Source organism: Mytilus galloprovincialis, chromosome 14 (assembly GCF_965363235.1).
Source record: "Mytilus galloprovincialis chromosome 14, xbMytGall1.hap1.1, whole genome shotgun sequence".
NCBI lineage: Eukaryota > Metazoa > Mollusca > Bivalvia > Mytilida > Mytilidae > Mytilus > Mytilus galloprovincialis.
Window position 1 is genome coordinate 28,460,162 of NC_134851.1, and position 17,469 is coordinate 28,477,630.

At 34.0% G+C, this 17,469-nt stretch overlaps 1 protein-coding gene across 1 annotated transcript; it reads left to right on the forward strand.

Moving 5' to 3' along the window:
- Positions 1-913: 913 nt before the first annotated feature.
- Positions 914-16,077, forward strand: LOC143058042 (uncharacterized). The gene is made up of 6 exons (XM_076231505.1): positions 914-1,007; positions 4,964-5,195; positions 6,148-6,283; positions 7,285-7,421; positions 12,623-12,800; positions 15,016-16,077. The coding sequence occupies exons 2-6, from the start codon at positions 4,987-4,989 to the stop codon at positions 15,607-15,609; spliced, it is 1,254 nt and encodes a 417-aa protein (XP_076087620.1). The 5' UTR covers positions 914-1,007; positions 4,964-4,986; the 3' UTR covers positions 15,610-16,077.
- The last annotated feature ends 1,392 nt before the right edge of the window (positions 16,078-17,469 follow it).

Here is a 17,469-nt window from a genome sequence, read left to right on the forward strand (position 1 = left end):
ATACAATACATTGGCGCAGTTACATTTATGTCATGTTTGAAACGGTGCGAATTTTTAATTTGATTTGACTTTTACCAAAAGAAGCATTGTAGCAAAAGAGAAGAATAATTGTGGTCTGAGGCCAGAAACACGAAATAATTGAATTTAACAGAAAGGAAACAAATATCGGACTTTGGAAAAAAGGGAGAGAGCTTTTCATACCTTTTATGAAATTCTCCATACATAATATCTTTGACAAAAAATCAACATACAATAGTTCACAAGCTGTATATGCCCGCGATTTCGCGCGTGTGTTCTAGTATTATGTAAGTTTCCTCCCCGACAGTTATTGGTGATTAATCACGTGACACACAAACCTAATACATAGACTTAGGGTGTGTTTGGATATACGCCTGAGGCGGCCTATGGTTTGATATTTTGTGTATAAAATATCAAACCATAGGTACCTATGGGTAACCATAGGTCGCCTTAGGCGTATATCATGGCCAAAAAACCCCAATAATAGTGCATTGACTTGACATATCAACGATATAAGGATGAGGCTTAGAAACGGGTAAATGCGAGCCTTTTAGATATCAACAATAAACATAAAACATAATGATTTATAGGTTGCAAACAAAAAATATTAATAAGTGGAAATGTTTTCCCAAAAATTGTAAAAGAAACAAGTTTCAGTCGTTAAACGCTTCATTGTTTACATTGGAAACAAGAACAGGTTGAAGAGGTCGTATGAATAATTAGATATAATTTCGACAATTTCTATTTAAAATATTCATGAGGAAAAAGTGATATCAGGTCAGTGACTATATATGACATAGAAATATACGGAACGAGTGCAGTATAAATTGTATTATTGTATCACATCGAAATAATTTAAACATTTTTAGGAGGCATTCATTTGTATACATTGTAGTTGCCAGTAAATAGCAGTGCATACAGTATTGTGTGATTTGGCTTTTATATGCAAAGGGACTTTAAAGGAATAACTTGAATTTTGAATACGAAAGGTATACATTTTAATTGTTTATTTTGATATCATGTATATAGTATTTAGATATATAGACAATAACTGTTTAGTGTCTTTAAATATCAGCTGTATTTGTACGAGGCTAGGAAACAAGGTGTATGCGAGCTTTTAGCGAGCTACTACACCTGTTTCGAGCCGAGTACAAATACAGCTGATATTTAAAGACACTAAACAGTTATTGTCTTTATCCTGCAATTAATTCTGTATATTGTTTGTGTTTTGAAAGACACAAAAACTAACATATTTAGCATTTATTTTCGATTTGTAATCCCTTGAGGCCCGCGTAGTAATATCAAAATCACACATTACGCTGAAGACGGGTTCGCAAAAAAGAATCTCGAATGGTCAACAATAATACATCGCTCAAGGTGAATAATTATCTATTTTAACATAACAACTAATTTCAACAGTAAAAACAAATAACAAAACATTGTCAAATTTGAAACAGAAGTGTACGAGTTGTCCTACGCTTCAGACTCGACATTCACTAAACATGCTGTATGCTGAAATTGACATGGTTGATTTTGTAACACAATCATACACATTCAATTTTGAAATCGACAATTGTCATCGTCATTGGAATGCAACTGGAATACACATTCTGAGGTCACACAGGTTCAAACAATACTCAGTCCGGCAGTGGGCGGAGCTTTAAAGCGATATCTGTATAGTATACAGATACAGCATAGCGATATCTGTAGGGCTGTATCTGTATAGTAGGACACCCAATTGCAGGATAAATCTATATATACTATTGGGCTGATGCTATCCTCTGGAAATAAAAAAAAAAAACCAATGCAACGATTCTTTTTATTTTAATATCGGCATAATAAGACCATTCGATGACCATATTTTTTTCATTTATCGAAGTCACTATAATTTATAAAATGCAAAGTCAATGTATTGTATTGGCGCTTAGTAATTTTCCAACAGCATATTTCAATAAAAATTTCAACTGAATTAAGTTTTTATTTATGTCTCTTAGAAAACGTAATTTAAACTTGCTGCAATGAAATTGGTATAAGATTTGTAAAAGCTTTAAGAATTATTTTATTTGTGTCCTTTGACTGAAAGATTTTTGATGCACATAATATGTTCCGGACCATATGAGTATTTGGACCGTACGCGTAGGTCTGGACCGTATGCTTACTTTTTTTAAAATACTCATACGGTCTGACTAATTTTAAGAAGTTGGTCAAGGTCACTGACTAGAATATGTATCACAGATCAAGATAACATAAATCTCGAATCAATTTTAAAAGTTAAATTGTAAATTGAATAAAAACTAAATATTTTAACTATTTAAAAAAGACAGATTACAAAATGTATTTCAATCTGTTAATCTCCTGTATTTAGCAAATTACATGGAATAAACTTTCAATCATTGAAATTAAAGTTATTGGATATATTTACGAACTTTACCACAAAAACCGACAAAAATACTGGACAGAAATTATAAAAAAAAAATCTATGGAAATAAATTAAGTAAACAAAATAAATAAGGATTCATATAGACAATCAAATAAATACTTAATTGCAATTGATTATTTCAAATGTTTACTTATTCACTTTATTCATCTAATTTTAATAATATCGATTTTTAAAAACCAATAAAAGATATGTTCCAGCTCGAACTAGACCGTACGAGTATACGCATACGGTCAGGACCGTACGGGTACGGTTCAAATACTCATATGGTCTGGAACATATACACCACACATCATGCAATGCGTAATAGTTTATATAATTCTAAATAATATGACGTGCTTCTTTTGCTTTTTAAACAACACCGTGCTCGGTATATTTATACTTAGCGCAGAATCCGAGACAATCATAATAATGGCTGTTAACAATACCTCCAACGTTTGAAAACAAACCCTACAAAACATTATTCTTGCGTAGGCTTAACAACAAAAAAAAAAACGCATTAGAGCTCGGAAAAATGTACAAATGCTATAATAATATACAACTTCGCAAATTCCATTGAAATTTTTGGTGTGGCATTCACGTTTTTTAAAAACGTGACGTCATGCAAATAAAAACGTCAAAGCTGAAGGGTTTTCCGTTGTGCTAACTCTCCAAATTCGGATAATATTGCATTAAAATGAAGTTTTGAGGTAGATGTTTTTTTTTCTATTCTATTGCATTATTCGAACATCTAATGATTTCAGTAAGTCAACATGGCGGCTCCTTCATTACAAAATATCAACAGTAAATTTTACGGTTGCTCACAATAGAAAAAATTAACTATAGATGGCAAATACTGAGTTTGACATTTAAAAAAATTAACACATTTTCCTAACAATTAATGTTTTAGATTTTTCAAACAGGGGTCAACTATAAATTGAATAGCTACACAAACGACATACCCGCCCTCGCTTGAGTTTTTTTTTTTAATATCTTATTTGTCGTACAAGATTCGAAATAATTCACGGAAGCCAAAGATTTAATGTAAATTTACAAATGGCCTGGGCTGACGCTAAGGATAAAATTAGAATATCACCACCAGGCCATGTGTAAATTTTCAACAAATATATGGTTTCCGTTAGTTATTTCGAAATTTGAAAACTCTAGAATACTCTCTTTAGTTTCATAAATAAAATTGATCATAAAATTTGGATCATTATATTACTATAATAAATGCAAGGTCATTTAGGCAGCAACCATTTGATTTTCGGGGGGGGGGGGGGGGGGGGCTATGGTTTTTTTTGGAAAAAAAAGTTTGTTTCCAGTTTTTGGAGAAAAAAATAATTTGTTTTTGATTCTGAGAAAAAAAAATTGTTTGTTTCACCCTCAGCTGCCACTATATGTAATGCTAAAATTGAAAGAAAAAAATTGTTTTTGACTTGTCGGGAAAAAAATAGATTGTTTTTCGCCGCAGGCGAAAAAGAAAGTTTGTATAGAAAAAAAAACCATAGCCCCCCCCCCCCCCCCCCCCTAAGAAAATCAAATGGTTGCTGCCATTTTATATAAATCTTAACGCCTCTCGAGCTATGTTTGGTACGGACACAGATACTTTAACTATAAACGAAAGAAAAACCTCCTACTGACAGGTTTTAAACTATTCCTATTGCAGGTTCAAAGTTAGATTTGAAATAAGAGCAATTCGTTCGGTTATTTCACCTGTGTATAAATAGGCCGATAGAAATTACTACGGGCCAAGGAAATGCATAATGTGTCTGCTGAAACAAAATGCGTTCGTTAATCAAAATATTGAATCGAATAATCATTATGAAGATATACAAAAAAAAAAACGCATTTCATTGTTGTTTCACCAAATCTGTCATAACTTTACATGTTTTTTTTTTCTCAGTATGTATTAGACGAATATGAAAAATACATAAAAATAAACGGACATGTTATGTGATTGCCAATTTGGAAACTATGCACTGGGCAACCGTATGACCTTCAACAATGAGAGCACTCCATACAGTATATAGTATGCTATGAAAGGCCTCAACAAACCTTAGAAGTGGTAAATTATGAAAACCATTATTAAAATTTAAAGAATTAAAATAAATCATAATAAAAACTAAAAGTAGAGAGCTCTCCCACAAGCTAAAAAAATCCCATAACTGTATAATATAAGGGCATACATGACCATTTTAGACAAGGTACATTTGCACTTAGTAGATAAGCCTACAAATCTCATAGCTATAGTCACACCTGTAGTAATAACTAACCTAAATATCGGCACAACAATATTAAATCTGAAAATTTGCGGAAGCAAATATTTGTTCTTCCCTCGCCGGGTTCGAACTCGTGCTATTGCGATATTAAGACAACAACGCCTGCAGTGTGTCCAGCACTTTAGACCACTCAGCCACCTAGACTGAACAAAAATTCAGCTTTTGGTTGCCTTATCATTAAACATGTACACATTTCAAAACTGTGTATAAACCTTGTTTATTTTTTAATCATTTTCATTCATTACAGCCTTTCTCATACGAATATATGCTATGGCGTCAAATGAAAGTAAGAAAATAGCCGTAGTCGGAGCAGGATTGACAGGGTTAGCTGCTCTACGACGACTGTCCGAAAATAAGAATTTTAAGCTGACTTGTTTTGAGAGGAATTATGATATCGGTGGGCTATGGCTTTACACAGACCAGACCTTACAAGATGACTATGGAAATCCAGTTCATTCAGCTGTGTATAGCAATCTTAAGTAAGTTACCTTATCATATAATCAGTTCGTTCGTCTGTGTGTTCCGCTTTTAGTTTTGATCCTAATTTTTACGGTTCACTGAACACAGAAAACGATAGCGTAAGTGGGTATCCACAAAATACGAAAACGTTCTTGTTTTTGATTTTTCAAGGAATGGCTTAATCTATTATTGTCTTTTCGAGATAATATCAAACATGTGGCGCTGTTTATTCGGTGTACACCACATTTTAAGGTTATTTCTTCATAGACATAAAACATTTTACAGTCATTTCTTATAATTAAAACACAAAATTCAAATTTTTTTTTATATTACAATAATTCCTTAAAGAAGCTTGGGTGACTTCCTCAATCTTTGACTTTGACATATCAGATAACAATCGGTCTAGATCTTTAAAATGAAAACGTGCAAATTTCGAGAGTAGTATGTAATTCAAGTGACTTTTATTCTTTAGGATATCCTTAGGCTGTCTGTTTGGGAATGCAGGATGTATAAGTACGCAGCCACGTCGTCGGTCAGAATATCGACTTTAAGTCCTAGGCCTCGCTAAGACAGGGAGAGTGCCATGCAGACTTTCAATGAATGAATGAATGAATCGATCAATCAATCAATCAATCAATCAATCAACCTATCAACTAATCTATAAATCTGTTTAATACAGGGTCCAAGATCGCATTTGTTTCATTTTCGCTTGTTCAAAGAGACCCTATCCCATGGGTTTAATTAGTATATCAGCCAACCAACCAATCAATCAATGGGTTTAATTAGTATATCAGCCAACCAACCAACCAATCAATCAATAAAAAAATCAATTATTCATGTTTTGGAGGGGAAAGACCGTCTAACAATTGTTTTTAAAGCAATTGATTTATATTTAGAATATTTTTTATTCTAATTTTATTTTACACCCCTATCTACCTCAAATAAAACATATTTTAATCATTATTATTCCAGAACGAACATACCAAAACAGTTGATGGAAATTGATGGTTTCCCAATGGACGGCTATCCTTCTTTTCCAAGTCGAACTGAGATGTTAGCGTATCTTAACAAAGTTGTCGATCAGTGTGGTATCCGGAAATATATTAAGGTAAATATTTGTTGACGTGGTGCATAAGTGTTTCTTGATTCTCTTTTTGTAGATCTATATATAGATTAGACAGTTTCTTTCCCGTTTGAATGGTTTTACACTTGTTATTTTTGGGGGGCCCTTTATCGCTAGCTGTTCTGTGTGAGCCAAGGCTCCGTTTTGAAGACCCTACGTTGAACTTTACTTTATAAACTGTGACTTGGATAGAGTGTCGTTTCATTGGCACTCATACCACATCTTCCTTTATCTAAATAAGATCAAATTTCAAAAATAAAAGCACTTTGAATTTGAATTGCCTTAATGTGAAAAATGCTAAGTATGATAGATATAAATATTCAACACGTTCTACATGTTATTTCTTATACGGATCTTTAACGTGATGGAATTTTAGATTATTATCCTAATTTCGTATATAAAAGAAAAGAGTTAAAAGGTGTACACATACAATCTAAGTTGATATATGTTAAAAGCGAAAACATCTTATGGTCCGAGACAACAGTTATTTCGTAGTGCATTTCTTTTAGACAATAAATGAAAATTAAAGAAATGCCACCTGCGCTTTCTCAGTAATTTTTTTACAGTGTGTTGTACAATTTTTAGGACAAATCATATAAAAGTTATTCAAAAATTCCACAGCTCTAACATAAAATATGGACAATTTTATGTTAAGGGGGGTCTTGAAATCTTTTGATAGCTTCCGAAGTGCTAATTTTAAACCTTTTTCAGCTGAACCAAATCACTACTTTACTTTAAAATTCATGAACCAAATTTTTTTACAGTGTAATTTCATCCCCCTACTTGCTATGTTAGGCAGACAATAAAGAGAAATAAATTTGGAAGGAGAATAAAAAAAACTGGCAAGTTACACACTATCCACACTAGGGACTATAAAGGACGATAACTGTGGTCTCGGAACTTATAAGAGGGATTGTCTCCCCTAGGTCATTAATATGTAATCGTAATTGGCTACTTATCTCTGTATTTCTTTTTTATTTCAAAAGTTTAACATGGATGTAAGACAAATCAAACCTGTCAATCCAAGTTCAACAGATACCAAATGGTTGTTGACATACGGGGATATCAGAAAGAAGAACGATATTCATACAGAAGAGTTCGATGATGTTATTGTGTGTCTTGGGTAAGTTATATATTGTGACTTTTTCTTGTGACTTATTTTCTGTCACTTCTTTGGAATTTGGTGACTTTTTTTCCTGTGGCATATTTTCCTTGGGATTTGGAGAGGTTTTTTTTCCTGTGACCTTTTTCCATTTATCGAATATATTTTATTAAACGCAAGTAACTTGTGCCTAAGGTTAGTATACATAATTTGAATTTTTTCGGAAATAAGACATCAAAAATGAGTTAATTCTCCTCTATTGACTCTGTTCACGATAAACTCATTTAAATACAGAGATACATAATGTATTAATTAAACATTTTTAACCCCGCCGCATTTTTGCGCCTGTTTCAAGTCAGGAGCCTCTGGCCTTTGTTAGTCTTGTATTATTTTTAATTTTAGTTTCTTGTGTACAATTTGGAGTTTAGTATGGCGTTCATTATCACTGAACTAGTATATATATTTGTTTAGGGGCCAGCTGAAGGACGCCTCCGGGTGCGGGAATTTCTCGCTTCATTGAAAACCTGTTGGTGACCTTCTGCTGTTGTCTGCTCTATGGTCGGATTGTTGTCTCTTTGACACATTCCCCATTTCCATTCTCAATTTTATAACAGTTTTACTAATGATTTTTAACTTTCTTTGGACATTTAAATGCCAGAATTTTAAATTATATCAGCTAATATAAAGTGATTTAAAAGCAAAGTTTACTACCTTCTTTTCACAAACCACAACATATGGTTTATGGGTTTAATAAGAACAGTGAGGTTGGCCGGTAATGGGGTCATGGGTTGAAATAGTAGATCATTTCAGTAAATAAGTAACAAGTTGCTTTCTTTAAAAAAAAGAAATGCAATCGTAAACCCAAATGCTTGTTTGGCATTATATATATATTAGATAATTGTTTAATAAAGATGTATTGTCTTATATTACTTTTGTTGTGCATAAGAATTAGAAACTGACATTGCCTGTTTAGTGGTTTAAATAATGTAATACCGGCTTATTTACAACCACTGGGTCGATGCCACTGCTGGTGGAGATTTATTTCCCCGAGGGTATCACAAGCCCAGTAGTCAGCACTTTTTGTGCTGACATGAATTGTCATTGATATGGTAATATTTATGAATTTACTGTTTACAAATTTTTGAATTTTTTGAAATACTAAGGCTTTTCTACCTCAGGCATAGATTACCTTAGCTGTATTTGGCAACACTTTTAGGAATTTTGGTCTAATGCTCTTCAACTTCGTACTTTATTTGGCCTTTTTAACTTTTTTGAATTCGAGCGTCACTGATGAGTCTTTTGTAGACGAAACGCGTCTGGCGTATATACTAAATTTAGTCCTGGTATCTATGATGAGTTTATTTACAACCACTGGGTCGATGCCACTGCTGGTGGAGATTTATTTCCCCGAGGGTATCACAAGCCCAGTAGTCAGCACTTTTTGTGCTGACATGAATTGTCATTGATATGGTAATATTTATGAATTTACTGTTTACAAATTTTTGAATTTTTTGAAATACTAAGGCTTTTCTACCTCAGGCATAGATTACCTTAGCTGTATTTGGCAACACTTTTAGGAATTTTGGTCTAATGCTCTTCAACTTCGTACTTTATTTGGCCTTTTTAACTTTTTTGAATTCGAGCGTCACTGATGAGTCTTTTGTAGACGAAACGCGTCTGGCGTATATACTAAATTTAGTCCTGGTATCTATGATGAGTTTATTTACAACCACTGGGTCGATGCCACTGCTGGTGGAGATTTATTTCCCCGAGGGTATCACAAGCCCAGTAGTCAGCACTTTTTGTGCTGACATGAATTGTCATTGATATGGTAATATTTATGAATTTACTGTTTACAAATTTTTGAATTTTTTGAAATACTAAGGCTTTTCTACCTCAGGCATAGATTACCTTAGCTGTATTTGGCAACACTTTTAGGAATTTTGGTCTAATGCTCTTCAACTTCGTACTTTATTTGGCCTTTTTAACTTTTTTGAATTCGAGCGTCACTGATGAGTCTTTTGTAGACGAAACGCGTCTGGCGTATATACTAAATTTAGTCCTGGTATCTATGATGAGTTTATTTACAACCACTGGGTCGATGCCACTGCTGGTGGAGATTTATTTCCCCGAGGGTATCACAAGCCCAGTAGTCAGCACTTTTTGTGCTGACATGAATTGTCATTGATATGGTAATATTTATGAATTTACTGTTTACAAATTTTTGAATTTTTTGAAATACTAAGGCTTTTCTACCTCAGGCATAGATTACCTTAGCTGTATTTGGCAACACTTTTAGGAATTTTGGTCTAATGCTCTTCAACTTCGTACTTTATTTGGCCTTTTTAACTTTTTTGAATTCGAGCGTCACTGATGAGTCTTTTGTAGACGAAACGCGTCTGGCGTATATACTAAATTTAGTCCTGGTATCTATGATGAGTTTATTTACAACCACTGGGTCGATGCCACTGCTAGTGGAGATTTATTTCCCCGAGGGTATCACAAGCCCAGTAGTCAGCACTTTTTGTGCTGACATGAATTGTCATTGATATGGTAATATTTATGAATTTACTGTTTACAAATTTTTGAATTTTTTGAAATACTAAGGCTTTTCTACCTCAGGCATAGATTACCTTAGCTGTATTTGGCAACACTTTTAGGAATTTTGGTCTAATGCTCTTCAACTTCGTACTTTATTTGGCCTTTTTAACTTTTTTGAATTCGAGCGTCACTGATGAGTCTTTTGTAGACGAAACGCGTCTGGTGTATATACTAAATTTAGTCCTGGTATCTATGATGAGTTTATTTACAACCACTGGGTCGATGCCACTGCTAGTGGAGATTTATTTCCCCGAGGGTATCACAAGCCCAGTAGTCAGCACTTTTTGTGCTGACATGAATTGTCATTGATATGGTAATATTTATGAATTTACTGTTTACAAATTTTTGAATTTTTTGAAATACTAAGGCTTTTCTACCTCAGGCATAGATTACCTTAGCTGTATTTGGCAACACTTTTAGGAATTTTGGTCTAATGCTCTTCAACTTCGTACTTTATTTGGCCTTTTTAACTTTTTTGAATTCGAGCGTCACTGATGAGTCTTTTGTAGACGAAACGCGTCTGGCGTATATACTAAATTTAGTCCTGGTATCTATGATGAGTTTATTCACACATCAACGTATAGATCCGACGTACGTCGGCCGAGGTAAAAAAAATCATGCACGCTACCAAAACGCTAGTAATTTTGATGCATTAAACCTGTCAATCATATCTGTATCGTGTGCACAACGAGCTTAAAGCGTGTTTTGGGTGTGCGTAAAGCGTACCTTAGCGTTTCTCCTGGTCTTCCTACATTCCCAACTGCAGGTCTGTCGACCTATATGTGAATGTTTGTCAATAAGTCTGTCACATTCGCCCGTCTGTTTACATGTTTACCAGTCCGTCTATGTCCACTGGTTCGTCTACATGTTCACTAGCTTTGAAATAGCTTTCGGTAAGTGCGATTATTTCAGTGATTTGTGTCTATTGTTTTTATGTAAGTGATTATTGTGCACCGTACCCATAATTTTAGGGACGCGAATTGCAACTGATATTTTACAGTTTTTTTCTTGCGATGTGTTGTCCTTAAGGTTTGGTTCATTTGGGAGGGTTGGGTTTATGGCCACCACATTGTTTATGTGCCAATGTCCATTCTAAAGCCAGAAACATGTAGTACAGTGGTTGTTGTTCATAATTCATGTCGGTCAAGTTGTTTTCGTAAATTATTTTGTTATCAATAAGGCTGTTTAGTTTTGTTTGATTTTTGTTTTTAAATCTTAATGGTCGGGGCATTTAATAGCCGACTAAATAGTAGTTTTTTTTTCATTTTTGGAGGCCGCTCGGTGGCCTTTAAAGACATACTACCACGTCATTGTAACTCTGGTTGGTATTTGTATCATTAGTGCTGGACCATGGTCGATCCTATATGCACCTTTGAGGCAGGCGGGATATTTTTGTAGATCTTGTACAGCTCAAACTAATGTGAGTAGTTCCTGTACTTCTATGTCTAGTCCCATGTTGCATGGTTAGAGAGGGTGTAATATCTTCTGTAGGTTTGATGAAGTTTCACCCGTATCGGACTTCTTTTTCTAAATGAAAGCTTTAAGGCGACGAGTATTTTTGTATGCAATGTGCCCTTAACGTGTCTAAAACTTATCTGTAGCGTTTTCAACGCTCGTGTAGCGTGTATATTATGTGCGTGTAGTTTACAGGTACATGTATATACGTTTGACAAACGCTTGAGCTGAATGATTTTTTTTATGTTCCATTAAAATTTTCCTGAAGTAAAAGCGTTCACCAAGCGTATACCTTTGCATTTCGACGTACTTCAAACTTATGGAACGCGTGTTTAAACGCTTGCGTAAAGTTCCTCTGGTGAGCAACTAAGTTACGCATACGATGATACGGACTTTGTTAATTTTTAATTATTCTCGTTCAGAATATAAAGCGCATTATTTACATGAAATCTTATCTCATATCTAAACACAGCTGGTTACATCGTTTGACTAATTAAAATACTACGCATGTAGGTTAATATTAGCAGCTTGTAATCGTGTGCAAGAAAATATTATATCATAATAAATTTCAGATCATACGTTAAATATCTCTATAGCAACTTAAGATGCTAATGCATATTCAACAGATTTGAAAGCTATTGCGCATGCATTTGAAAGGTGGTCATAGCTATTGCGCATGTATTTGAAAGGTGGTCATAGAAAGACCAGAAGTGTTCCGACTAACATCCGGTGTTCCGAAAGACTACATCACTCGTCCAATATATACTGCGTAAACCCTCAGGGGTTTACGCAATAACCATGTGAAAATTTTTAGGAGTAATTTGATTTGATGTAATTCAAATTCTTAAATTCAAATGATAAAAGTTCGTCCGCGTTGTCATCTGAGATTCTCGTCTTCAATGCACATTATGACATGCATTTTTCCCACAGGTTGACTGGTGTGACATGATCATTAAACATGAGACCTACGTAATAAATTAGCATAATGCATTTCTTTTTGGTATAATTTTGGTGTTTGTTTAGGAAATAACAACTGCCGATTCCCTCCGTATGTGAATGTGTTGCACATATTGAATACCATTATCACGAAAAGTTCTATATGATATATAACGACATATTATGTTGCTACATTCTTATTTGGTACATGTACTGATGTTTTTCTGTAGAAATTGTTCAACTCCAAATTATCCAACCATTGAAGGAGAACAGGACTTTGAAGGTTTTGTGCTTCACAGTATACGGTATAGACACCCAGAATGTTTTGCCGGGCAGACAGTAGCCGTTTTGGGAGCACATTACTCTGGAATAGACATAAGTTTTGATCTTTCTAAGTGTGCCAAAAAGGTATGTTATATTTTGTTTAAAACTTCCGATTTCTTTTAACTGATTATCATATACAGTTTTATTAGCTTGCATTTGTTAATGTAATGAAGAGAAGAAGAAGCGTGTTTTATCGTAGCTAAACAAAAATAGCTATGTTTTACGTCTTTATATTATTAAAATAAGGATAAAAAATTGCCCGTTATGTTATGTCGATGCTATTCAAAATGATGGTAAAAGAAGGTATCGGGCTTAACAGGGCCGTAACTAGGGTTCGAATTCAGGGGAGGCAGGGGTTTGGGGACCGCCGATTGAGCCCCCTTTGATAGGGGTAGGGGCGCAGCACCCCCCCCCCCCCCCCCCCCCGGCCGATCTTTTTCTCTCAGTCATTGGCTAAAAATTACCCGTTTCCCTTCGATTTCCTTACTTTAAGAAACATCAGTATTGCTTGAACCTGGAAGCAACTTGTATGCGAAAACATTGTTAACATTAAATACATTGTGACCGTGGATTTTTTTCTCAAATGATATGGCTAAAATTACCCGTTTTCCTTCGATTTCCTTACTTTAAGAAAGATCAGTTTTGCTGGATCCCTAGAGCAATTATTATCTGTATTTTCTGTATTTGAAGATATTTTTTTAGAAACTGGTAAGTTAAAAAAACATATAAAGCAAGATTATAAAACACAAGATATTTTTTTTTTTATCGAGGATCTTGAATTTCAATATTGTTGAAAGCTGAACAGACATGTATATAACATCAAACAGGGACTTTCTATACTAGTCTAGTATATACTTAGTATTATAGAAAGTCCCTGCTACAACGAATGGGAGTGTTTACCTACTAATTAAGGCATTGACCATAATGTTCTCGTACGATCGGGAAACTTAAAAAAAAGGATCCAACAGCTGATTCAGCCGGTAACGAATTTCCGATATCTTAAAAGATTCACAATACAAAAGGAACTTCCTCTGCTTAAATAATTGAGCCCCAAAATAAATGTGAATAGTTAAGTTTTTATTCAACATTATCGAAAGCAAAGTTTCATATGTGTTCTCATACGAATACTGACCCCCTCAATTCCGAATAACAGACGGACGGCCACACGAAAAAATAATAAAACAAATACTGAAACGGTTTTACTTTCGATCAAAAATCCGAAAAATGACAGACATATCACGTATCATGATAACACTGTTAAAACTGTTAACTTGTGTTGTTTATGATATAAATTCAAGTTCTTCGTATTCATATTGTCAATATTTTATATTTTTACTTCAAAAAAAAAAATGTTGGTGTAGAAAATTCAGGCAGGCAACTGCCTCCCCTGCCTCATAGGTAGTTACGGCCCTGCTTAATACGGAAACACGTGAAATGAAAATCGCAAAAACGTTACAAGGAAAATAAAAATCGGGAAAAACGAATCACGAGACATAAAAGTGTTAATACTAAGGAAAAGGGACTAGAATTTATTACTCAGCCGTTCTTGGATTTCTTGCAGGCATTGTTAATGGACATTCAGACCCCGCATCCAATTTCTAGAGGGTTTTTTTTTTTCGTGCACCGTTTTTGACTCTTTTATTTCACGAGTTTTCGTTATTTTGGCGAATTATTTCTCGTTTCTCGTGTTTAGTTCAATATACGAGCTTCGTGTTTCCCTCTATTTAATTTCCGAGTTTCTTGTTGGTAACTTATAGTTTCTCTTGCCTGTCCCGCATTTTGTTAAAAAGTAAATCGGGAATGATTCCAAACTTATATAAGAGGTATGTATGTAGGAATTATTCCTTTCTCGTATTCTTCTCCTTATTGCATTGTCTGTATAGAATCTTTTGTGTCCACCTATTTTGTGGTCGTGGGAAAATGATGCAAGTCTGTTGAATGAGACGATAGCGTAAGACCTGTATAAATCACAACCCAGAATCAACACGCGGACGCTAAAAGGTGACCGCAGAAAATAGAAAAGAGCCAATTGCCAAAAAAAAAATATTATGTAATGACAAACAATTCACAAAGAAAGAAAAAAGGTTGGGAAACACAAAATGACCAAAAATGAACAAATGAGCCCAGGTGTCATGGCAGGTTAAGCTGATAACCCCAGACTAGATATGAATGGAATTAAAATGTAATTCAAGGTAGTTGTATCGACGGTTGTTTTTAATTGAAAAAGACAGTGTCACATCTGATCAATATTGCTAAATATTTCCTGGTGCATACTTAATAATTTTGATATATTTTGAAGGTGTATTTGTGTCACAGAGGACCAAAGTTAGAAACATGTCTGCCGGAAAACATTGTCCAGAAGACTTCCGGCTTTAAGCGATACACACCCTTTTCTGTAGTTCTGGAAAACGGTGAGGAACTACCAGTTGATACAGTAATATATGCCACTGGGTATAAATACAACTTCTCCATCTTACCGGAAGGGTTACTAAAACTTGGCAAGGGTAACCTCATCTGCAACCTATTCAAATATATTCTAACACCAAACTATTCTACGATTTTCTTCATGGGCATCGTAAGAGAAGTTGCATTTTTTCCTACAAGCGAGTATCAAGCTTTGTTCATAAAATCTGTATTAGAAGGTTTGGCTAATCTACCGGATCATGAAGAAATGAAGCGAATAATATCGAAGGATTCCGAACGTGTGATAGCAGGAGATAACCAGTGGGAATGGATAAAGGAACTTTCGGATATTTCTGGTAAATCTAAAGCACTTCCGCTTGTTATGAAGAAAATATGGGACTACCATTTTGATATTTGGGGAAAAGATTTTGCCAAATGTCGATCATTGGTATACAAAGCAACAGGTCCAGATTCTTTTGTTCTTGTTTAAGATTTCATTTTTGTTAATGGCAGCTCTATATGCTTACATGCAAAATAAAAATGTAGCTGATCTTTAACAAATGTTTATTGAAAACTGATACATAGAAAAAAAAGTATATGCATATCATGCTTTATTTATGTTATATACTTGTTAATAAAGGAAATGGTATATTACTTTGAACTCCAATTTATATCATTTAATATAATAAATAGGGGAAAAACCGGTAAATTATACAACGAAAAACATTAATTTGCAAAGCAAATACATATGATTAAAAGAATCTGACCAAATTCGAAAGTTAGAAGATACCGTGTTGTTGAACACAGAAGTCAAAATATTGCGGAAAAAGACGACAAAAGTCGACCATTAACTTCAAAGATGAGAGTAATGTATTAAGATATCTGCAAAGATATTCAAATTTTAAGCAGATCATGTTTAACATTTTACAGTTAAAGTTTTAATTTCGGGTTTTGAAATTTTGTAGTTAAAATACAATTTTTGAAATAACAAAAATTTGAGGGGAAAACAATCGATTACTTGTCTGAAAGAAATGGTAAATACTAGACCAATTGGGCAATTATTCATCTCGGTACAGTGTCTCAAATTTCATTTTATACGGAAATACTTTTCCTTTTATCGTTTCTTTTGTTGACCAGTATACTATTATTTCACGCATACAAGGGGAACCTTGCCACGGTGAATAAAAAGTTAATCGAATTGATTTTATTTTTCTACATCCTTTTTGCTGTTTTCATCCAACAGCACCACTTCTAGTGAACATGAGATCCTTCGTCATTCCTGGCCTGATTTCTTAACAAAAGATGCAATATCTATTTTACGTTAAGATTGCAGTTTCGATTTGTCATACTTTTTTTCAATTAAAAATGCAGTAAAAACAATATGTTTGATTTTTCGTATAAAGAATGATACAACACTATAACAACTTGTTAAGTACTAAATGAAACTATCTCGTAACAGACAACATTCATACATAGAAAAGCAAATAATATGTGCAACAGACAGACTATCTCCGATATTATACCTTAAAAAATACAAGATTTGTACCTAAAACTGGTTTGAGAAAAAGTTTATTGGGTTGCCAGTATGGGAATGGCAATTTTTGTTATTCTTTTTATAGAACAAACGACCCTCTTTAAATAGATATATTGCATTCACTATTCATTGCACATACATACATATGCATAATTACTATAAATATCACAATGTTTTATCTATAAATTTGAGGAAGAAAATATCTGTTTTGCCTCACCGAGATCGATGTTTGTGTAGTGTCCAATGGCAAATATTTCATACATTTCTGAACGAAAACGAAAGATCAAAACTTAGATAAGGTAACAAATGAAGGTACATACTCAAAAGGGGGTGTTCTGGGGGTTGGAACCCCCTTTATTGATGATAAATGTTTCGAATGGGGATACATGAATATAATTGGAACTACCCCTTTTATCCTGAGTTGAGAACCTCCTTTTAAAAAAAGGCTGGATCCGCCCCTCTTTACAATGTAACAATTTATAAATAATGTTTTTATCTTATTTAATACTAAGTTGAATTATAAAAATCAACGAGTTTTAAAATTTTACAACACTCAATAATATTGGAAATGCTCATGACAATTAATTTATTTACGACATTGAATGTTTAGTAACATTACCGACCAATCAACACTGAAAGCGCGATATCTAAAATGGGTATACCCTTACACATTATTCATCATACATGTATATCAATTTTTAATGCCATTCTAAACAAATGGCTTTACGAGCCGTGTGTTACGTGCTTATCGTTCATTCGTCAATGAATTATTTATCGTGCGTTCATCATCAAACGTGTGTGTATCGTGCGTTCATC

Coding starts and splice junctions, on each gene's coding strand:
- LOC143058042 (XM_076231505.1), top strand. CDS start 4,987: ATGGCGTCAAATGAAAGTAAGAAAATAGCCGTAGTCGGAGCAGGATTG. Junction 5,196..6,147: donor GCTGTGTATAGCAATCTTAA/GTAAGTTACCTT, acceptor TTATTATTCCAG/AACGAACATACCAAAACAGT. Junction 7,422..12,622: donor GATGTTATTGTGTGTCTTGG/GTAAGTTATATA, acceptor GTTTTTCTGTAG/AAATTGTTCAACTCCAAATT.